The sequence below is a fragment of the Papilio xuthus genome, unplaced genomic scaffold (genome assembly GCF_000836235.2).
Source record: "Papilio xuthus unplaced genomic scaffold, Pxut_1.1 DF824992.1, whole genome shotgun sequence".
In the NCBI taxonomy this organism is placed as follows: Eukaryota; Metazoa; Arthropoda; class Insecta; order Lepidoptera; family Papilionidae; genus Papilio; species Papilio xuthus.
The window spans coordinates 729,055-754,493 of record NW_013533657.1 but is presented as its reverse complement, the minus strand read 5'-3'; the positions used below and the strand labels follow the sequence as shown (position 1 = coordinate 754,493).

The window sequence follows — 25,439 nt, the reverse complement described above, 5'->3', positions numbered from 1 at the left end:
TTTGAAGGTATTACTGAAATTTGGCATAGATATAAAACATAGTCTGGCAGAACACATAGGCTATTAAGGTTTTTTTATTCCGCGCAAAAGGAGTCTCGGGCGACAACTAGTATAAAATAAAATCAATGTTGTAATTGTTAGGTACTACTATAATAGTAATATATGCTCTACTAGAAATAGGAACATTAAGAGGTGTAGACCTTAATATTTATGGAAAATGGAGGTAAAAATGTTAATAATTTTTTTGTATATCATAAGGTGGCAAACGAGCGAGCGGCTACCTGAAATCACTGAAATAGCGAAGTAACCGTTGCACATAGACATACGCAATTGCATATGCGTTGCCTACCTTTAATCGACGGAGGGGAGGATGCACAGAAAGAAAATATTTTCCCCTTCCATGCATCCTCTCATCCGGAAAGTCCACTTCCACATCCCATCCTTTGATGGGAAGGGAAAGAGGATTAAATTAGGACTCCGGGACGCACACCCATCAGACTGTACGCGGAATTGCTTCCACTTGACGCCTGTCTTCTGTGTGGTCGTGGTATTTCACCGGGGCCGCGGACGAGAGCGAAAGCGTGCCCGTGGCCCCGTCCCGATGCGTCAGAGGGCAGTCAGGTTTTAGTGGTATTTCACCGGGCGAGCCGGGACAATTCGTGCGAAGATGTTAAAGCGGGCTCTACCACTGATATTTTGATTTGTGATTGTTTCTTGTAATAATATTAAGATTATTTTATAATATATTTAGATTTTTCACCAATCTTTTATGTAAAAGAATGCAAAATTAAAAAAATATCAACGTATATAAGGTTCCATCTGAGACAGCATAAAACACACCTGTCAACATTAATTTTCGATAAGCATAACGAAAAAATTTAATTATGACAACAAATTCATGAACGTACAAGGAATATTAAATTCACATTTCGAGTGAACAAATTCATATGAACATTTAATTATTTTTTTTTATCTTACATCAAACAATCAGACCATGAAAGTTATGACAGTTAAAGATGGAGTTTGCAAAAACATTGGCAGGTGAAAGAAACACACGGTGCGTACAGATTACCGTATTTTTTGATAATTAAAATTGTATTCGACAATGTGTTTGTGTAATTAATTCTTAAATAGTGTCTTACTTAGTTTTATTAAAAAAAATGTGACCTAAGTTTTTTTTCGTTTAATGAAGATTCTATTTAGGCATTGTAACGCCCATTTTATCTTACTAATATTATAAATGCGAATGTTAACGATAAATGGATGGATGGATGTTTGAAGGCTCCAGAACGGCTGTATGGATTTCGCTGCAATTTGGCATAGACGTTGAATCTAGTCTGGAATAACACAAAGGCTAAATATTAAGTTTTTTTTATACCGTGCGGACGGAGTCGCGGTCGACAACTTGTAAGTTTATAATGGTTGGTTAATTTTTAATTTGATGTTATTAAGTAGTCAATAAAACTATTGTAAATCATAGTAAGTAATAATAACTATAATTCTTATGCGACTATCGATCTTTTATCGTTATTTATTACAAGGGCGGCGGACTGGACAGTCAATTATAATATTACGAATAAATTTGAATGCATATTAGAATCTATTTTAAATCGGCACCGGTTAGTACTATAAGATAAATAAAATTTTATCTTGCAAATAAATAAACAATAATAAACAAATAATATTATTATATAAAATACATTTTAAAGTTAATTCCTACTTTTGTAGTAATTCTTTACCACTTTATTCTATTGGTATGGTTTTCCGCCATATTTGTCGGCGGCCATTTTGCATTTTTCATATTGCACTGAACACACCAGTTAATGCCTTTCATTTCATACCTCTGATTTAACTTAGAGTAGGCGCCGAGCTTCTCGGTGGGGGACGTATAGTGAGCTGATGATGATGATGATTTGATACCTCTGTTGGATGGAATTGTTATAATATATAATTTGCCACCGTATAAGTGTGATCGCGTATAATTGTTATTTAAAGATACCTTAGTGTTGATTTCTCGTACTATACCGACAAAACACTATAACAAGTGTTTGAGAGATAGATTTTTACAGTGCTATGCTACGTATAATATATGTTTATCAGTACAATATCGACATGACAGATGGCTCAGGGACTATTCAGATAGTTTTGATGTATTGTGTCGCGTCACACGTCACATGTCACCGTGGTTTTATTATTGCAGTCTGATTGTTGTGATTGATTCGATGTTATATCACAGTCATTTTTTTCTAATACATACACGTATTTAGTTAAAATATATCATAACCTCACTTTAAATTGTATAAGTTAGAGGATTGCCGAGGATATTGCCTTGCAGCAAAAGTGGAATTAGTTTTAATAACATTAACAACGTTTTTTCTTCTTTTTTTATTAGTTATTGGGTCAAATTTTATTGATTTATGCAGTTTTAATATAGTTTGTAATATATACAATTTTCTGATTGTCAGAACTTGAGCAGTTGTATATAATCGCTTGTTGAAAAATAATAGGTTTTTTTTCGTTAAAAAAATCTCGCTTTACATTCCCACTGAGGGACTGGGAGCCTACCTTAAGTTAAGGGTGACTAGCCATAGTTAACCATGCTGGCCCAGTTCGGGTTGACTACTCACACAACTTTTGAATTTCTTCGCAGATATGTGCAATTGCATCTCGATGTTTTCCTTCAACTTAGGAACGTCGGATAAACGTATATATGTAAATCGATAATCGAAAAACACATTGTTACATGGCTTGATTCAAACCCAGGACCTTCAGATTACAAGTGATTTAACCCTTGAGGCACTGATACTTAATAACAAAAAATAACGATGATAAGTAATTAGTTAACTATAGAACAGATAGTATAGTAGAGCTCTCTTCGATAATCCTAATTAGTCTATTATAGTATGATTTTAAATTGAAACATCTTGTATAAATGTAATCCAACAAGTAACATGATACTTAACAATTCTATGTTTCTTTTTGGTTTCATTCAAACAACCCCTTTCTTGTTCTTGTGAAAATAAAACAAGATTTCTTTCCTGTCCAAGTTTGAAGAGTATATTATAAATGTTATAAATTCGACTCTACACGATATTAATAAGGTTTGTTTTGCTCTATCCATGTTATAATAATATTAAAAAGTAAACGACTTTTATACTTTCAAGCTATTTTAGATTTGTTTAATATCGAAACTGTGAACATATCGAATACTTTCAAAGTCAATAAATAAATATTTACAATCAAATACAAAGCAAAAGACAAAATAATAGAACGACAAAATATGCAATTTGAAATAGCTCTTACATTTCGTAAGGTCTTTTTTCCTTTTTAAGTTATACGTCGTGGCTTGGTTCCGTACAATGGATTCGAGAGGCGGTGTCATTGTGAATGGCGGGCGATTTATTTGATGGTTAACACTCAGTGGAGTACATTAAGGAGATACTGAGAAACCGACATTACTGAGATTTTATAAAAATTTACGACAAAAAAGATATTTTTTTAGGTTATCACATTTTACGTTGAGTTTTAAATAAACATTTTTACGATAAAATTTTAGAACGAATTTTGTTGAAATAAATGCATTATGCAGTTAGAAATTATGTTAATTTTACTAATTATAATTAGCATTTTAAATCTAACTCTAGTAATACCGTTACTATTTAAAATAAAGTCTTTAATAAAAACTATAAATAATAATAAACTTTTTTAATCTAACAATTTTAGCAAGAAAGTTTTAGATTTCTTGTTTTCTATTTTTAAATTAATATTTTTAATATCCTAATGTATTTAGTCTACCAAATAACATTTCTACCCGCATTACAAGCGGAAGGTTTTGCATGTGACGTCATAATTCAACCTGTTACAAGAGATAGTCGAAAAAGGAAGCGGGCGATAATCTGTCTGTTTGCAAACAGTGGTGACAAAAAAATAAGTCCGCCCCACCTGTCACATGTCGCCGAGTCAACACCACTATAAACACCTTTGTATAGTGATTGCAACTAATTTTATCGACTATCGATAACGTTAGAAATTATTTTATTAAATACAATTTTTACGAAATTTACTTCCAAACTATTAATCGTTGGGCAACAATTTTTATTATGCAGACCACATAAATTAAGTTTTGCTTACTATCTTTATTCTTACAGACTTAGCCGATTTTCATTCTATCACATTCCCGCTAGGATTTGTCTTTGTGATGCGTCTATGGCCAAAACTGTCTTGCAATAGTTAACATGTGTGGACCTGTATTAATGTTATTATATAAATATTAATTTGATACTAGAAATTAGACTCTAATACTATATAAAGTAATTAAAAATTATATATTGCTTTATCAAGTGTAATTGAGAATGTACAGAAACTAATTGATGCATTCAGGTCAATACGTCCACTTAAAACTCATATATAAATAGGTCGCTAGTTAAATATGCACGGAACGTTCTGCACTAGTCACATCCAGTATAAATATCGACATCGATAAACATATCGATATTTCCTGTTACATCACTATTTCGACCGCGAGTCCTTATCATTTCGGGTTTCCGTGTGCAAATGTGAGTCAGCGAAAACAGGTACATTTCACAAGTTTTATGGCATAGTTTATACATGCCATATCTTTCTCTTTTGCATACGACTTAAAGTCCATTTTCAATTGTTTGTTTAAGTGATAAAATGGTACATGCTCTCTTTATGTTTTAGGACAAACATTTTTTTTATAATCTGATTGTCGCAGGTTTTGTACGTTATTGTTTTAAGTTGAGCAAAAAAAAGAATATAAAAAAAACACAGGATAACAGTTTGTCAAGAAACGGTTACATTAACACTTTTATGGAGGAATACTTCTGTTTAGTAAAGTACAAATACAATAAATTCATTCATACGATACGATTTAAACATCCATATGAGGCAAAAAAAATATATAATTTTCAACATGTTATGGTCATATTATGTCATAAGTAAACATACCTTTATACATGTGTGTGATTACTTTTATACTCAATTCTTGATACGATTATGTTAAATATCATATGGAATGTACTAACATAGTATGTGAGAATTGTAAGTCATATAAACATTACAGCTTATTGTTAGTTTCTTATTTGTAAGTACTGATCTTTATAGTCGATTACAGATATCTTTTTGGCTTTTAACTTCGCGCATATCGCTGCACTTCAGATCTTCGTGGCTTTTAACTTCGCGCATATCGCACAGAAGACAACGTTAGGTGCGTTGAGGCGTAACGGGATGCGACGCTGAGGATGTCGAGGCTTCAAGATATTTGAAATGAACTATACTAAGTTACGCCTTTATAGTACTAATTGATAATAAATATATTAGCTTAGTTATACATTTTAAATGATGAATTAAATTACAAGAAACGTTTTAAAAACAATTCTTGTGAGAATAGGACGATTTAATGTTAAATTATTAATTAGTTTAAGTTTCAAAAACAATCGAGAAAGTAGAAAATTAAATAAATATAAGACGAAATGTATTTCTTTTAAGAATCTTGGGTATAATTCTGTTATGAGTTAAATACAAAGAAAACACGATTTTTGTTTCTAGATTTACCGTTTCCTTATAATTTTATTAATAAGTATACATATCTTATTATCACAGTTGTCAAATAACGGAAATTATACTCGCAATTTATATTAAAAGATAGCTCTTAAATTATGACAATAAATATATAAGAAAGGTTGTAATATAAACCTTATTTCTATAAAATTTAAAGATTAAATTAGAGAAGCACATGTAAAAGTTGTGCCAAAATAATGTCAAAGTATTCCATTAATGCCGTGAGAATAAGATTATTTTTGTGAATATCACTTTCTCCTTATTCATTCAGGACACATTGATAACTTAAAATTCTTACTTATTAACTTACTAGGGTACTTAAAGACGACCTTATAAACCTTAATGATAGGTTAAAAAGCTAATCACTCTTAAGCCTATGTGTTCTTCCAGACTATGTTTTATATGAATGCCAAATTTAATTGAGATCCGTTAAACCGTTCTGTAGATACCTTCAAATAAACATCCATTAAAACATTCGCATTTATAATATTAGTAAGATTAATTTGGCTTGAATAAATAAGAAACTTAAACTCGCCAAATTAGTAAAGACCATGGATATTACAAATGCGTTGTCTATCTTTAATCGACGGAGTAGGATACGCAAACAGTACCCCTATTAAAAAGATTTTATAGATTTACTACTGTTAAGAAGGAGAAAAAAATGTTTGCCTTATACGTATTTCATTTTGTCCAATGTGTCCGTAAATTAAATAAAAATAGATCGTTTATGTCGATATAAAACAGTCTTCGAAGCAATAATAAGTAGAATTCGTGTTCACAAAGCTATCTCTGCGGCTTCGAAGTTCATCCGAAGCTTATGTATTTCACACGAGGGCAGTTAGGTAAAACAATAGAAAAGAATAGTACTGTTTTGTCCGTGAGTGTATGTTCACACTAGTACTGCATTGTTTATTTCTCTGAATAACTATTCTACCCTCGTGTGAAAATAGCATTATGCAACACGACCGCACAGATGCACAAAGCGCTTCGCTGACAGATTTATAGAATTAGAATAGCCGCATCACTCGCACCTTCGCTAGCTCACAGATTCTTAAAAGCTGATGTCACATTTGTTTCTTGGTAAAACACTCGAAAGCACAGTGTATAGAATGTACAGAGATTGTGTCTTTTTAAAAATAAATAACAATAAACTAGACACTTCACAAATTGCTGAAAAGTCCTGATGTGGGTAATAAAACAAAAATATTAATTATTTGAAATCAAGTTATGGACTAGAGAGGCCAAAATTAATAAATGAGCACTGTATTTACATAAAATTTAGCTAGTTTCACTCTCGGGCTTCGCTTTCGATATCTTGAAATTAATTTGTTTCATACTTAAAGGTATTCTATGTACTTTTACATATGTACGAGATTTAGTGACGATTGCTTGGAGTCATTTAAGCGTCAAAGAATCAAAATAATGTATGTATTAACATATACAAAATTAATTTAAATAAAGTATACTGCATGTTTTCTCTGTCGATAAAATACTCTGTGCGAGTTACGGTATATTTATAGTACGGTCGGTGTCAAGAGCGATCCGACGCTATATTAAGAGTGGATCTCACGTCTTGTATGATATTCGTCTTTGTAATAGTTTCGACTTACAACGGTAGGGGATACCGGCGTCGCAAATCTAATTTGTCTATCCTCTTACTACGGTATCATATGAAGATGTCGGGGAATCTGGAAGAAGTTAGTGGAATCTATTTTTTATGCAATCGAAGAAGGAAGAGAATAATATAAAAAGATTGAATCAGTCATGTGTCTGGAAACTGTAAGTTTTCTAAAAATATCTACAGATTTTACGTTTGTATTCCAGTCTGAATGATTCTTCTTGAATAAAATTGTCGAACTAAATATACTTGATTATTAAAGTGAAGCCGGGAGGTATTGCTTGTGCAAAATAATTAGTATTAAAAAGACTTCAATGCACAGTTTCCGTAAAACATAATCCATCATCTCGGCGCTCGATTAAATGGGAAGCGAGCGTTTATAACATTAACAAATATAATTCATCAAATCTTATGAAAAATTGCTTCACAATATTCATTTAAGATAAATTATTCCCTCATAAAAGACAAGAAAATATAAACATTTATTACTATGCGTTTTCATGTCACACACAGATTTATATTTATTAACAACTAGCTGTCGTCCGCGACTCCGTCCGCGTGTAATTTAAAAAAACATAATTAGTTCCCGGCAATTATTGGAATTTGTCTCGCCTTTTAAACCTTCCCTAGACCTTCACAAACATTTCAAAACCAAGATAGGATAAATCCGATTAGCCGTTCTCGAGTTTTAGCGAGACTAACGAACAGCAATTAATTTTTACATATATACTAGCGGACCCGACAGACGTTGTCCTGTCAACACGTCTTTAATTTGAATAAATTAATATGAAGTTAATATTTGATGAAAATTGTGAATCTAAACCATTCTCAGATCCACTTGAACGCACACAAAAAATTTCATCAAAATCGGTCCAGTCGTTTGAGAGAAGTTCAGTGACATACACACTCGCAGAAGAATTATATATATAAAGATATAGATAGATTTAACTACAAAACCGAAATTTATAAAACGCGAAACATACGAGAAACATATTTTAATACTCTGAAAATATATTTTTAAAGTTAAAAACCATGAAAATAACTAAAAAGGTTTTACTCTTATTTTTAATTAATACAGGCATGTGACATGACTTTTAGTAAACAAAAAAAGAAAGAATAGACACGTAAAAGCCGGTTCTAAAACAGCTGAATAGTCTATACAGACTGAAAATAAAATTGGTCACTGTTTTTCGGTTCCCAACCATATCAGAGCCTTACTTTATTCGATTATAGTTAAAATTCTTTTTAGTCAATTCTATATTTATTTGATTGATTTCAGAATTTAGTTACAAAAATATCTTACTAATATAAATACGAATGTCTAGCTGCATAGATCTCGTTGAAATTAAGCATAGATGTAGAACATAGTCAGGAAAAACACTAATTATTGTTTTTAATCAAGCGCGAATGTTATACACTATTTGTATCACGTTACCATCAAAACAATTTGGATGCGGTATCGTAAACAAATTAGTGAAGTGCAAAAGCTTTTACGATCTGCAAAGTACAACGTAAGTGCTTCTAAATGTAACACTATACTGGACATTTAAACCTTAATTATCACAGCAACACATCTCTGCAACAATTTCGCTAATTAACAACCTAACGGTCACTTTTCGAGAGTTTGCCGTTCATAAGCGGAAAGACTTTCGTTTCGTATTTAATTTAAATTACACACGACAATAAAACAATTAAGACACGCTATGAGTTTTAATAACATGGAAAAATAAATTTATTATAAATTAACGTTGTAAATTATTATCTATAGAACTTGGAGATTTAGATTTAAAACAATTGTTTTTGGTAAATATCTGTTTCACTGACTGTACTTTACGTTGTACTTTAATGTACAATCAGGGAATTTCGCGATGTTCCACTTACAGAAAAATTGCCTTCTTACGAAATAACCAATTAGGTAGCAGTTAACAGAAATTAGTCGTGTCCTACTGACCTTTTATTGTAGACACATTTAAAATCTGCGTCCTACTAGTTATTATTGCTCGTCATCTTAATGCGTATAAAACGTTCAAACAACTGTAGCTTTTAAGGATCACTGCTAATGTCATCTATTACACTTTATCTCACACATTCTCTTTGAAACAACAGAGAGAGCAACATGTTACTGCAATCGAAACTAATAGTTACTCAACTCGTATGTAAAATACAATCAACAAGGTAATATATTTAATGACTTCATTAGTTATTGTAATATATGCGTAAAGCGGAAAGGCCCCAGAGTTACCTTGATACTTCTAAGAAACGGTCCCGAACTATGACGTAACAAACATATAAACGCTATGTGATGATGATATATAAATACCTCTGGTTATATGACATGATTTAATGTGTATGATTTAAATCACTTGCGCAAAAGGTATGATATCACGTTTACTTTGTACTTAGTTTCTTCCTGCCTTTTAATACGTATTTCTCCTGGCTCAAATAAGTATTCCTTTTTTTTCCTATTTTAGAATTATTAATTTCTATTACTATTTTATTTTAGTCATGGCAATAAATAACTACGCAATTATAAAACGTTATCACTGCTAATTCACTACACTGTACCTTAATAATTTTTTACTTTATAATTTTACAATATTTGCAAAATACACTCGTACAAATGGTTTTAAAAAGTTAACGACACAAGACAACATAAGCCTGTATTTACTGCGACGTGCTACAGTTAAATCAACGGGAAACGTGCATAAAAATTTCAGTAGGACGACGACAAAGTTTCAATTTTCAGCATTACTCGAGCGCGAGTTCCTGTTCCTGTACATAAAGCTAACTTTGTACATAGATGGATAGGGTTGACGTTTTTATTTAATTATTACTTTAATGAATATTTTATTATATTTATTTTACTAATATTATACGACTAAATGCGATTGTTTGTATGGATGGATAGATTGATGTTTGTTTGATATAAATGAAAACAGAGATTTAAATCACTTGTTCATCATTTTTTTTAAACAAAATAATCACGCCCGTAACCCAGAGGGGTAGGTAGACCACGGATCTCCATTGCGGGATCTTGACACACTGTTCTGGCTAATTCCACATTCATACCTTGCATCCATGCATACATACATGTTCATTTTAAATAAAACTGTGTAATATTCTATACATTATCTATTTATTATACGATTAGTCGTTTTTATAAACGATGTACTATAAGAACTTTGTGGATGTTACCACAAGGTCAGCCGTAAATCTTTTAAATGACCATTTACAAATATATTATGTAATCGTTTCTCAATACAGAGATGATTGTTTCATCGCCAGAAATTCAACAAGTTCGATAACAGTAATCATATAAATAGTCTTTATTATTATTAGGAATAGAGTCCAATTTCGTTTGTATGGCCAGTCAAAACAAAACTAGAAGTGAATTTATGAGGCAATATAAAGATAACATCAAATAATAGGTTGTACTGAAAGTTTTAGAAGTAATTTGGCCACAATCGTTGTTAAAAGTTGTTTATGCAATAACATGGATAAGACTGAAAGTTGCGATAGCGCAGCGAAAGAATAGGGAGGATATGACTTACTTTTATCTTTTTTATAGTTTGAATTTGGACACGGGTTTTCATAGACAATTTAATTTTAAAAGGAAATGTCATTGATTTGTAACTTATATTTGCTTAAGCATTTTTTTAAATATATGTCGTAAAATGAATTAAGAAACTAGCTGTCGCCCGCGACTTAGTCCGCGCGGAGTTATAAAACAAAATAAGTAGCATATGTGTTTTTCCGGGCTATGTTCTACATCTATGTGAATTTGAGCTCCATGCAACCGTTTTAAAGATAGCTTCTAATAAACAACCATACATCTAAACATTCGCATTTATAATATTAGATAGTGTTTACTTATAACACTTTTAGTAATATATATTTTTACCCAACAATACTTTGTTTCAATAGGCGGGGTGCTCAGAGAAGCCATAATTTCTTTGTCAGTAAAACTCACCCCTATATCAGGGTTGATTTTTTATTACACCTCAAATCGGAGTGAGACAGACAGGAAATTAAATGTCTGGCACTCAGATATCTCCAACACGCCGCCCCGCTCAAGATACGACTAATTTATATATGCCACAGTCACACTATGAACATCGTCATTCTGAAAATCGTCTGCTGGAATATTTAATACATTTTTAACAGTTCACAAACTAACGAAATTAAAAAATTAAAATAAACTGATACATTGTAATAGAATGAAATATATTTAGGTTTATTTGATGTTTTTTTTTTTTAAATTATTATTATTGCCAATTATTTTTGCCAATATAAATATTTTAATAATTAATAATTTTTACAACACAACGGTGACATGAAGATAAGGAATAGCTTAGCCTGGGGGCGATACTTAAGCAAGGCTTAAGCAAACAGCATGGCTAGTAAGTTTGTTAATTAAGCACAGGAAATTAGCTGTAGTTATGTTATAATGGTGAATGAAAATATAAAGTATAATTTCGCTGTATAAAATTAGTTTCACAATATTAGTTGCCATACTCTTTTGAAACGGCTTGATTAATATTTAAAATTTTTATATGCATATTCAGAAGGTCTGAGAATCGACTACTAATAATTTTTTAATTCCGCGCGGACGGAGTCGAGGGCTATAGTTAGTTTACTATACTATTGTATAATTCATATAAGAGAGAAACTAAATAAAGAAAAGTAAAAAGAACCGGGATATTTATCTCCCTTATAGAGGTTTCCCATCAAAATCTCTATGTATTTAACATCCCGTTTAACTATGAGTTTCTGAGCCCAAAATCTAAGTATAAAACATATCGTCATCCCTGTCTTTCATCTTTGACAAAACAGAGATAACAAATGTTTGAACGGCTGAACGGATCTCGATTAAATTTGGCATACGTATAGAACATAGTCCGAAAGAACACATATGCTACACTAATTAAGTTTTTTTATATAATATATCCACGCGTACGGAGTCGCGGACCACAGATAGTTAATTAATAAAAGTACCTTCAAGTTATTTGGTAGACTTAAGAATACAAACTCGCGGCTTAGTCTCCCCTAAGTAAGGTGTAGGTAATCGGCAGGGGTACCCGCGGCGCAACATTACTGCCTCTCTTATCTCCCCTCCATGCTTAATGTTGCCCTCTACCGGTGCGGATTAGCAGGCAAAATAAATTTGTTTCGGGACGCTTTATTGATGGCATTTTGTTGCCTTCACATCGATTCCCCACCTGAGTATACGAGATACGAAGTCAATTTCTTAAATACTATTTGTTGTGTAGTGTAATTTTATTGATTTATATTATACTAGCAAATTAAAAAGGAAAAGTTAAGACTGTGTTCTATATATGCAAAAATTCATCGACATTCATGCAGTCATTCTGGTGATACTCGTACTTTCTAATAAACATCCATCCATACATCCAAATATTCGCATTATAAATATTAGTAAATTAAATATCTTTATGTCTATGTTAATCGCCGGGAACCGATAAAAAAAACTAGAGCACTTGAAAACACACAGGGTGTTCGATTTTTCTTTCTTGAATATGACAAAATAGTACATAAGAATAGTAAATAACATACCTGCCACTGGTGACAATTTCCTCATAACACACCATCGCGACTTCCACTGCGAACAAAATAACAATATTTTAATTATTTATCATACAAAAATACATTAAATTTAATATAAGTAGTTTTCAGATATCTAAGCGGCTCTTAACTCAGCGCGTAGCGGGATGCAGGGAGAGGGCACTGCGATGTGCGGCGATGACCTTGAGCCGCCAAGATATATGAAGACAACTATACCAAAGTAAAGGTCATTTTGTTTACCGACTCACTGTTACATCATAATCATCAATCGAAAGTTCCAGACCGTTTTGTAATATAGACACGAGGCAAGATCAAATCAATAAACTATCAATTTACATTGAAAACATCAAGCAATTAGTTCGTAGCTTCCTTATAGTAGATATCTACAGTTTGAAATGTTTATTTTGTATTTCAAATTATTTGTTCCTAGTTAAATCTTTATATGTATAATTCTTCTGTGAGTGTGTATGTCACTGAACTTCTCTCAAACGACTGGACCGATTTTGATGAAATTTTTTGTGTGTGTTCAAGGGGATCTGGGAATGGTTTAGATTCACAATTTTGTCCGCTGGACAATGTTTTTTTTATTAATTTTTAAATTTATTAGTAGTTGTTGATTTTGGAATGTTTTACATTGGATCCGACAGACGGCGCTACCATCGCAGTGTCAAATTTTAAATAATATTCGAATTCAAATTTTAGCTTATTAAAAGAAGTTTGAAATTTTCAAATTAAAGACGTGTAGACAGGACAACGTCTGTCGGGTCCGCTAGTATACGTGTATATCATCAGCTAACTATACGTCCCCACTGAGGAGCTCGGAGCCTACTAAGTTAGGGGTGACTAGGCCATAGTCAACCACGCTAGCACAGTATAGTTTGGTTGACTATGTGTACATAAAAAATTTATAATAATTTAGGAGCAATTACGTTTTTTTTATAATCTATGTTTTCTATGCTTTGTTTTATTCGTGTCTTAGTCGTATTTAAATGCAATTTAGTAGGTTTCTGTAAGATTATACATTTAATACGGCTTAGTAAACTAATCCAAGACGTAAGTAAGCGTTAGTTTCTACTGTTTTGCTTCTTATCGTATTACAGTGAGTTTACACTGTCGAAACATTTTTTGCTTTTCATTTTCGTTGAAAAGGAAAGAGCAAGTATGTTTTTTGATGTGTATAGGCAGTGAAAACTCACGATTACAAATCTTGTTAGAAACCTACGATATGACAGCAACTTATTTTTATTCTATTTTTTTTAGCTTTTTAAGCCGTTTTATCTTTTATTACCTTATTATTCTGATTAGCGTATTATTAATTATAACTTAAATTGTTCACATTTAGTTGCGACATAACTTAAGCCTTATTTATTTGACTAATTGCTTCAGTTTAGATAGATAAATGTATGGATGTTTGTAAGCAGATAAATCCAAAATGACTAAACGGTTTTAGATGAAATTTTGCACATAGACATATCACTGAAAAGCGTCTACTTTCCAAATTTTTGATTAATATCCGTGCAAACGAAGTTAAGGGTAAAAGCTAGTAACACTAGTCTTGACCATGACTCATCATCATCAGCTCACTTTATGTACACAACGAGGGGCTCAGAGCCTACCCTAAGTAAAGAGTGACTAGGCCATAATCAACCACGCTGGCCAAGTGCGGGTTAGTTGACTCCACACATATCTTTGAATTTCTTCTCAGATATGTGCAGGTTGCATCAGGATGTTTTCCTTCACCGTAAGAACGTCGGATAAATGTAAATCAGAAGTTGAAAAACACATTGGTACATGGCGGGATTCGAACCCAGGATCTGCAGATTGCAAGTCATGTGCTTGATTTCTGAGCCACCGACGCTCTGTACATGAGTACTATATCACAATACTATGATATTAGTTGCCATCTGAATATACATATAACATATGTCATAGCGTAATATATTTTATCTTGTGATAACAATCTTAATATGAATGCATAATTTGCTCATTCGTGTCCGCTTTTTTATGAAACTTACAAAATATATGAGGATGAAAAATACTTCGACCTTTGGCATAAAAAGTATACAAGACTTATATAGAATTATATAAAAAAACGTTAACAAGAAAGAAATTGAGTTAACTTAATGTGTGTTCAATTATAAATAAGCTATATAAATTGAGTTACATTCTAATTACTATGTTCTATGTCTTAATTAACATAACCCTAGATCACTAATATTATACTTAAAAGTCTTAATACCTCAAGAGACTTGGGCTTAGTTTCTTTTCTAAAATATACAAAAATGTGTAAACTCTAACCATTGGTTTCTGAGATAGAAATCTCTTTTTAATAAATATTGTCATCCCTGTCATTATCTTAAAAAAAAACAGATAGTAATACGTATTAAACGGGGATTTTAGTGTCAGAAACTCACAGTTTCATAAAAATGTTGTTTAGTGACCGTGGTTAAAATAAATCAGTAGTTAAAATTACAATTAACAATTTGAAGCGCGCAGACCATGAAATTTAAAGTGCAGCCGACCACAGACCGACCACGACCGTGCTGGGATGAACTAAAAATAATATACAATATTTTGCACATCTTGTTACTTTAAGATAAAAAGTAGTGATCGTAAACTGACTTTATGTTAAGCTGATTTTGATGGGATAAAGCATCAGGCTCAGGGTGGCTCAGGGGTTACGCACTTGACTTGCAATCTGTAGGTCCTGGGTTCGAATCCAAGTGTTTTTCCGACGTTCTTACGGTGAAGGAAAACATCGTGATGTAGCCTGCACAAATCTGCGAAGAAATTCAAAGATATGTTGTAAAGTCAACTTTCACTTGGCCAGCGTGATTGACTTTGTCAGTCACCCCTTTTTTTTCCAGAGAGGAATGCTTTATGCAAACTCCGCGCGCCGGGGGGGACGCGGTAGTTATGTGGGATTCTCCTCCATAGCGGAAGCATACCCACTAAACCTCTCTGTTCCTCCAACGCATCGGGACGGGACCACGGGCACGCTTTCGCTCTCGTCCGCGGCCCCGTCTGCGCCAGCTGCCGAGGCAGCTCCCTCTCGTGGGAGGCAGCCCTCACACGCCGGTGGTGGACTCTTGTCAGTCACTCCTATCTTAGGGTAGGCTTCGAGTCCCTCTGTGGAGATATATGGTGTACTGATGATTATTATATTTATGATTTCATACTTTGAATCTTGCTAATCCTTCAATGATAATAACTTTTTTGATTGGTTCAACATTCATAAGATATAAATCGATTAATAGATACAAGTTTAATTGCGATCCAACTCTATACGGCCTCATTCCAATGGAGCAAATATGGGATGTTATTTTGAGACGAGTAAGTGCATCGGACTTGGCAACGGGAACGACTAAAGAATCTTAGCGCAGTCGAATACGAATATTGCAAACTGAAATTTCAACCAAAAGAGAATATTCAATATTAAATAAAATTTAGTTTTAGATTTATAACATAAATAAATCGTTCGTAAATCTTGTTTAAAAGTTCTGTTGACTGTAAAGACGAAAGTAACACGAAATAAATTCATATAGATGTTTGACAAATTCAATTCAAATGATGTAGAGTTAAAGCAAAGCTTTACAATTCTCTACATTGTACATGTTTTATTTAGTGCGGGGTCGCAACGAAATAATTTCCAAGTAGAGCCAACAGCGACTTGCTTTGGGGAACATTTTTCGAGTGCAACTTGAAAAACAGTTTTATATTTTGTGTCTGAACACAGAGAAACTTTGTTCCGAACGAAATTCACTTTAACGTTACAGTTTGAGAATTTCAGAAGCGCTAGAAGAACCGCCGGAGTTGATTTAACTGGGAACTTGATAGACAGGATGAAATAAAAAAAGATGGACATCAATGAATATAAATTACTAGATTTGCCCGCGACTCCGTCCGCATGAAATTTAAATTAAACTTATTAAGTAGCCTATATGTTTTGCGGACTGAGCCATTCTGGAAATACCTTCTAACAAACATCCATCTATCTAAATTTTCGCATTTATAATATTAATAAGATTGTTAAGAATCGAACGAATTTACAATAAAGATTAAATCCTTCATACACTCTTAAACTTTGACTGTATTTTTTTTTAATCATAAGGTGGCAAACGAGCGAGCGGCCACCTGAAATCGCTGAAATAGCGAAGTGACCGTTACCCATAGACGCACGCAATTGCATATGCGTTGCCTACCTTTAATCGACGGAGGGGAGGATGCACAAAAAGAAAATATTTTCCCTTTCCATGCATCCTCTCATCCGGAAAGTCCACTTACACTTTCCATCCTTTCCTTATAAGAAAAAGGTTGGGAAGGGAAAGAGGACTAATTTTGGCCTCCGGGACGCACACTCATCAGACGAAACGAAGATTTGCTTCCACTTGACGCGTGTCTTCTGTGTGGTCGTGGTATTTCACCGGGCGAGCCGGGACAATTCGTGCGAAGATGTTAAAGCGGGCTCTACCACTGTTACATTGATATTATCAAAGATGTGATTCAATAAGAAATTCAAAGATAATAAACAATATTGTTAGAAATACGACATAGTACTTTGTTGTATTACAAAATATTTTATATTTCATAAAGAGTAGATACATTTTCATTACGTCTTATTTATAAAACTTCTTATACTTCAAAGTCTTTTGAATATTTCCCCGGAGACAGAAAACTTTTATGAACTCTTATTGAATTGTCTATTGTACAAATACATGTAACTAAGCAACACCCTGTATGTCGCCCGACCTTCCTGTGGGAGCTTGGAGACATAACATTGCTTTTAAAAATTGTTCCCAGACAAGTTCACAAGTTCTTTCCTTTTACAGCATACTTCATGAATCTTCGCTTGACAATTTACAAATTCATCTGCATGTTTGAATTTATAACGGACTGGTTTGTGATACATTTTCTATTTCATTCTGTCTTCTATCTTAAATTGTATTTATTTCTAGACTAACTCTCGCTCTCGAATGCGTCCGCAAGGAATTTAAAGAAAAAATATTAATTAGTAGCCTATATGCTCTTACAGACTATGTTCTACATCTATGCCAAATTGCAGCAGTTCTGGACCATACATCCAAACATTCGCATTTAAAATATTAGTAAGTAGTAAGATAGTATTTCCAATTAAGAATATCTTTAATTATCCATTGGAAAAAGCGTTTAATATTCATGAAAGAAAATTAGGTTCATTAATCAATGAAGTGAAGATCAGAAAGCAAATTGAGTCTTTGTCTCGACTGTTCACAAAATAATAGGAATTTTCAAAGCACATCTAAATAAAAGTACGGCAATTATTTTACTTCGCATCATTTGATTTGATTAGGTTTTTGAAAATGTTTGCTTTACAATTATTCAATTTAGGCAAATTCACCTTTTACTTTATTTGATAATATTAATTAATTATGAATTTATTTAAATTTTAAATATAAATGTTACTTTGCTTTACTAATATTATAAATGCGAATGTTTAGATTTTTATTTTAAGGATATCTTGAACTGCTGAACAGATCTCGATAAATAACTAATTACGATTTTATTCTACGCGGACGGGTACGCGGGCGACAGCTAGTGTACTTATAACTTCAATTTATTATTTAAGATATAGGATTTCATTTCTGATTAAACAAAGATTTAATTTTTATTAAGGAATATTTTCGAATACTGTTTTTCCTTAGCTTTGTTGAATAATTTGTTTTATATTTAAATATAGAACTAAAATTTTGTTAGAACATTTTGTAACATGTTAAATTGGTTTCGTATTGTTTTTTTTGTATAGTATTTCATAAAACAAAACGTATAATAGTTTGTTAACAATCGACATTTCGATTCGCATCTTCAATTGATATAAAAAACGAACCTCGCCTTTTTAATTAAAATGGAAACACGGATGTAGAGATACTAGAATATATTGTGAATTGAAGCAAGAAGTGACAATATAAAAAATAATACATATAAACCAGATATTATTCTTTAATACTAAAATTGGACATTATACAATTTTATTCTTTCTCTAATATTGAATATCTTTGTTTTCTTTTACCATTTGTGCATTATTCACTACTACCGGACGGCAGAGACTCCGCACGGAATTAAAAAAAATCTTAGTTAGTAGATCTGCGGGAGCTACAGGCGATGGACTGGCAAAGACCCACTTTGGATCGATGCGCCAGCGGAGTAAGTATTATAGTAAGTAAGTAAGTAATTTCATTGAGTTCCGTTTAGCTGTTCTGGAGATATCTTTAAGCATCCATCCATCCATCTAAACATTCGCATTTATAATATTAGTAAGATTGTTATTCAGGTATATAATAATACCTTATCATAATAAAATATAATAATTGAGCTATTACAGTAAAAACTGTTTAATTCAAGACATTTCCAGGACGTACACGTATACTTGTATTTACGCGTAATTGAGAGCGCATCGTATTACGTTTGTTTGCGACGAAGCCAACGCCTGGCTAAATAGAATGCGTCTCTGTATTGTGGTCGTCTGATTAATTCTTTACAGGAGACGAATGTAAATAGACTACGGTATGAGAGGAATGCCAGCGAGCGACGGGATATTTATGCCTACATTTAAACAAAGAAAAAAAGATTGGTGTGTGTGAAAAGACAAATTTGAAGACCACATTTATTTCAGAACGACTACATTAAAGTGTTTAAGTACAGACTTTAGACTTGTTCTATAAAAAAATCTATATTGATATCTTGACTCGTTCCTGAGAAAAAGAGTCTTGACAGACAGACTGACGGACAACAAAGTGATCCTATAAGTGTATCGTTTTTTTTCCTTTCGAAGTAAATACGTAACATTAAATCTAATAATGAATTTGCTACGAATATCTGTGTCGCTTGTTACTGTGGGTTTCTGGGAACCAAATCCTCGTTTAAAATGTCTAAACGATTAATCCCTGTTTTGTCGAAGGAAGGGATGACGATATGTTTTATACAGAGATTTTGGTCTCTGAAATTAACGATTATTTACACAATGTTAGTAAGTATTTGCTGTAAGAACAAAAGCTAATAAAACATGACTATATTTCTTTATATTTTATATCTACTGTAGTGTATGCATAAACGTAGTGTTGTTTGTCTCGAGCCTACACGCCATAAGTACATGCCGGAGAGAGGGGACGTCAGTTGATGTTAGACCTTTGGACCGGCAACACGTGTCGGTACGTGAACGAGTCAAATATAACGCAACGAATGCTACATCTACGTTACGGTATATCTTACTAATATAATATCTTAATTTTTACTAATATTATATACGCGGATGTTTGGAGGTATCTCCTGAAATTTAGCAAATATATAGAACATAGTCTGGAAGAACACATAGGCTACTTATTAAGTTATTTTTCAAATTTCACGCGGACGGAGCGTGGACAGCTAGTACAAAATAAAGACGTCACTAACATTGGTTTGGTTAACACGATGATTTCACAAACAGGGCCAAGGCGGAATTTGTAAACTGACTGTAACGATTACATTTATCTCCATTCGATGCAAAACAAACATTTCAACCAAGATATCTCATTGATGTGGTTTTGATACATTGCTCGGAGTATTCCAAACTAAATCAGGGCAGCGTTTGATCGCTACGCAATGGATGCGTTATCAATTTGGAAACCACAAACAACTTTGATGTCAAAATGAATTTAATTAAAATAACCGATCCGACGCAGTTACGTTAAAGTTGAAAATAATGTTTGTAACAAGTGGGGCAATAGTATACTATTATTCATAATTCACTTAGCTAAGATAGTATTGTTGGGACCATATCAATATATTCTACTAATATTATAAATGCGAATGTTTAAATAAATGGATGGATGTTTGTTTGAAGGTATCTCCGGAACGGCTCAACGGATCTTGATGAAATTTGGCACAGATGTAGAAAAGTCTGGAAGAACACATAGGCTACTAATATTTTTTTTTAAAGACTGCGCTGACGGAATCATTACTGCTAGTATAATATGTCGATTGTAGTACATTGTTTTTGTGTCATAAAAAATGCTCAAATTCGAAACTTAGCCAATTAAAATCGTATAAAAGTACAAAATACCAGCAATCATTATTGCATGTTTAATAGTAAATCGCACGAGCGTGGTAATTGAAAATAATTCTGACATCCATTGAAACTGTTGATAAAATGACTAGACTTCGTCCAAATACTTGGTATTGCACGTAATGCTAATCCAAGGTTATAAATCATTGACTTTTTCAATTGTTTTTTGTGAGGCAATAGTAAAAGATTTTAAAAAGATAAAAAGATAAAAGATAACTTTTGTTTAGAATTTTTAATTATCTACAATTCTTTCATACGCCATTTTATCTTACCTATAGTTTAGCGTACGTAAACAAAAAAAGGGTCTTGACGGACAGACGGACGGACAACAAAGTGATCCTATAAGAGTTCCGTTTTTTTCCTATGAGGTAAAGAACCCTAAAAGAGCGAAAATATCATTGATTCTTTTAAGCAAAAGTTTCTTTGTATTTATACATCTTTTAAATATTTTTACTATATATTTCAAATTAAACGTAAACTTTGTAAATAAAATCTCACCAAAAAACGAAGAAAATTCTGTAATTCTTTATATGTTCCATGTTTATTGTCAAGAAATAAGACTTTAAATGTTTAATGTTATAACAAAACAAGATAGTAAAATGCAAATACAAAATAGACAAGAACAAACAATAGTTGATCGTAAATCTTACGCACAGTAGATTTTACAGCAAACATACAACAAACATAATCTTACTTGCGTAAAACAAATACAAAACTTTGAACAGTTAATCGGATTTATCGACAATATTTTGTTTTTTATAAAAAACGATTCACCAGACACTATTTTATATATTCATATCATCAAAGACTTTAAGTAGCGTTTGCAATTGAAACAGACTCGACATTAGTTTGACATAACTTCTTATCTTTGTACAAGATTGTAGAAATCTTAAAATTGTATAAGTTAGGAACTTCATATATTGATTTATCAACGTTCATTCAACGTTCATAATCAAAAAGTTGATACGATATTGTTTCTTGATGTTCGATCAGAGTTTGTCCCTGTATAAATTAATTTAGAAAGCTTTATCTATAATATAAAAAATCATGGATTTATCTATTAAATTAATAAAATTGGAGTGTCTGTAAATGTCACATTTCACGAAAACTATTATATATTTGCTTATACCGAAAATCTAAAATTTAATATTTTTGTCTGCCTGACTACAAATCCGCGTTCGTTCCAGATAACCTCTGAAACGGCTTAATTAATTTGATAGGAGTTTCACTGGTTCACTGACGTATACCGGAATGTCATAAGCTATTTTAAAAAAAAATCCAGCTTGATACCTTCACGCGATTTTGTAAAAAGAGTCTTGACAGACGGACGGACAACAAAGTGATTCTATAAGTCCGATTTTTTCCTTTTGAGGTACAGGACCCTTAAAATTGTACTGAAAACCGCGGGCGACCGCTAGTATAAAGTAATCTCTCACGATACCTATGTATGTACGTACCTGCGTCATTTCAAATGATATCGATAAACACTTGATAAGTCTGTTGCTACTGCACATTTAAATGATTACCAGCAAATAAATAAACTACACTATACGCTTTCAAAGTGCATACTTGTAATAGTGTAAATTGGTATATGAAGATACGATTGAAACAGCAGTAGGGTAATCTTACTAATATTATAAACGCGAATGTTTGAATGGATGGATGTTTGTTAGAAAGTATCTCCAGAACGGCTGCATGGATCTCGCTGAAATTTGGCACATATGAACATAGCCTCGAAGAAAACATAGGCTAATTAAGTTCCCTTTTAATTTCGCGTGAACAGAGGCAATAAAGGATAGCGAAAAATAAAGTAGTAGGTTCGAACCTGTCATTGAAATAATCATTACCGTGAGTTTCTGAAACCAAAGTTCAAATATATTGTTATCTTTGCTTTTTTATTTCAAAGACAACGAACAGGGACAACAATATGATTTATACTATGTTTTAGTCTCAAAAACAAATGGTGAAAACGTTTGTAAATCAGATAAACAACTATGTTGTATTATTAAAACAACTAATCACAAGCTTGTGTGTAATTAAGTGAAGTTCTAATACGTGTGTGTAAGCACTAATCGAGTTGGTATTGCGAGTGAGTATCGATTTTCAACGTAACAAAGGGGCGTCAAGTGGCGTGCTGGTGTCTGGTTTTTCCACGGAACACTAGAATTAGATAATAAACTGATAACAAAGCAAGTCCTGAAAGGCGTCTAACTAAGCACTAAGTGTATCTGACTTTGTTATGAAGAAAAAAATGTTAAAAAAACAAAAAACTTAAGTTTCAAAAACACATTCAAAATAACTGTAGTATTTTTGATGCCCATGATTCTTAATGTCTGTATCCGAGTACATCGTGGATAAATAAATGTTTATATATAAAAAATCAAATAACTGTAACTCGTACATCAAACCAAAGTCAATTAAACCGCAAACCAAAGCTACTCGTTTGGTATTTTAACCACTAGATAGTATGAAAACAAAGCTATTTGATTTCCCATGCGTTTGTGAGTCATCGTACTTTGATTGTATCTGTGATTCACTACTTCCTTTTCGTTATTTAATTTAAATTGCGAAATAGTTTTATGATTAATGTGAATTAATACATGGTACCAATGCAAAGCATATGTTTCGACAAAGACAAACTGCACATTTTATTTAAAAACTACACGTTGTCCGCGACCCCGTCGGTATTTAAGTTTAGTAGTCTTTGTGTTCTTCCAGACTATGTTCTTTATCTATGCCAAATTTCAGAAAGATTCATGCAGCCATTCTGGAGATACGTTGTAACATCCATCCATCGAAACATTCGTATTTATATTATTAGTAACATACGAAGTAAGACAGTAAGATTCGTAATTAGCGAGACATATTATTGTATGTTGAAGTTAAATTGTTATTCTATCCACTGATAACAGTTATAGTTTGTATTCGTGCTATATATAATGTACCCATCGAAAAATAAGTACAATCTTATCTCTGATAAATATTCTCATATCGGCTTCATATCGCGAGATAAACAAATCGAACGGACTTATTTATCAGAAATATACGTCGACAATATTGCAACCCAAATATGAACTTGTACAGCAAGGTAATGTGCACTCTATTCCTGTTACATAAGGTTCATTTTTGTTTACTGTTGTCGTAGTGTTGGAGGTAAATCTGTTAGGTTGGGTGTCACTTATCCGTGACATTTGAATTGCTTCTTCCATGTGCGAACATTCAGAGAATTGTCACGTCTATTTCTAAGAGATAGACACCGTTTTGTAGGCATGAGTTTGTTATTAACAACTCATGTGTTATCTTATAGAGAACTAGAAGACTTTGACGATTTATTTTGATTAAAAAAACGTGATATTTTATTACTAAATGATTGGAAATCTTAGAAAGAGAAGTAAATTATTTTTTAAAGTAAATCAGTTTTATCGTTGAATTTTGGGACACGCTGCATAACTAACTTTTACTCGCGTATTTGCCTGTGTGGAACTAAAAAAGGGTTTTGACGGACAGACGGACGGACAACAAAATGATCCTATAAGGGTTCCGTTTTATTCCTATGAGGTACGGAACCCTAAAAAACCTTGTTAAGTAGCCTATGTGTTCTTTACAGTTTACTATGTTTATACCTAATTTAATCAAAATCCAAGCCGTTTTGAAATACAAACATTCATCCATCCAAACTTGTTAGTAAGATATTAGTTCAGCATAATTTTTGTAAGAAATAAGTCATAATATTCAAGTAGTGAAGCCATTACGATAAATAAGAGACATTCCTAGAAAAACAATGGTGGAATATTTAATACTAGTGTTATAGGATTTGCATTCTTACAACGTTAGGATAAAGACGATAATTGTTTGTACTTTTTAATAGAAAGTACTTATAGCAATCCTTGAGACGTCACTAGACTTGGCACATTTCAATTCTAGACTTTTTTATCAATCGAATAAAATCTTTTTCAACGTTTTGAGAACAATTGACAATGAACTTTATTACCAATGGATAAAAATGACAATTCATTGCATCATTATAAGGTTAAGAACGTGTATTTATTTGTATAATTTCTTAACGTAATATATTTGCAGTTCAATATGATAGCGAAATGCAGATATTTGTACAAGATTTTAGTGAAAAAACTAGGTTATGTAGTCAGTTGTTCTATATGATAAGAATATAATAAAAATATTTGTTTTGCTCGCTTAGTCTGCGCAGTATTAAAACAAAGGTTGAAAAGTTTCTTATGTGTTACTCGAGACCTTTCGGACCATTGCGGAATTATCGAGTTAATATGTAAATCAAACTCATCCCATGAGAATTTTACACATTTCCGAGATTATAGGTAGTATATGTGCTCTTCCAGATTATGTTCTACATCTATGCCAAATTTCATAAAGATACGTTGAGCCGTTCTAGAGATACAGGAGGTATGACAATCATACATCCATCTAAACATTCGCATTTAGAATATTAGTAAGTTTAACAGTGGTAGAGTCCGCTTTAACATCGCACGAATTGTCCCGGCTCACCCGGTGATGTACCACGACCACACAGAAGACAGGCGTGAAGTAGAAGCAATTCCGCGTTTC

The 25,439-nt window shown here is 32.5% G+C and overlaps 1 protein-coding gene across 1 annotated transcript in view; it reads right to left on the bottom strand.

Moving 5' to 3' along the window:
• Positions 1 to 25,439, bottom strand: part of LOC106126783 (protein Dok-7) — a 132,790-nt gene that overhangs the window by 71,684 nt on the left and 35,667 nt on the right. The window contains exon 3 of the mRNA XM_013324637.1: positions 12,773 to 12,818. Coding sequence (XP_013180091.1) covers positions 12,773 to 12,818 — 46 coding nt within the window. The remainder of the gene's footprint in view (positions 1 to 12,772; positions 12,819 to 25,439) is intronic.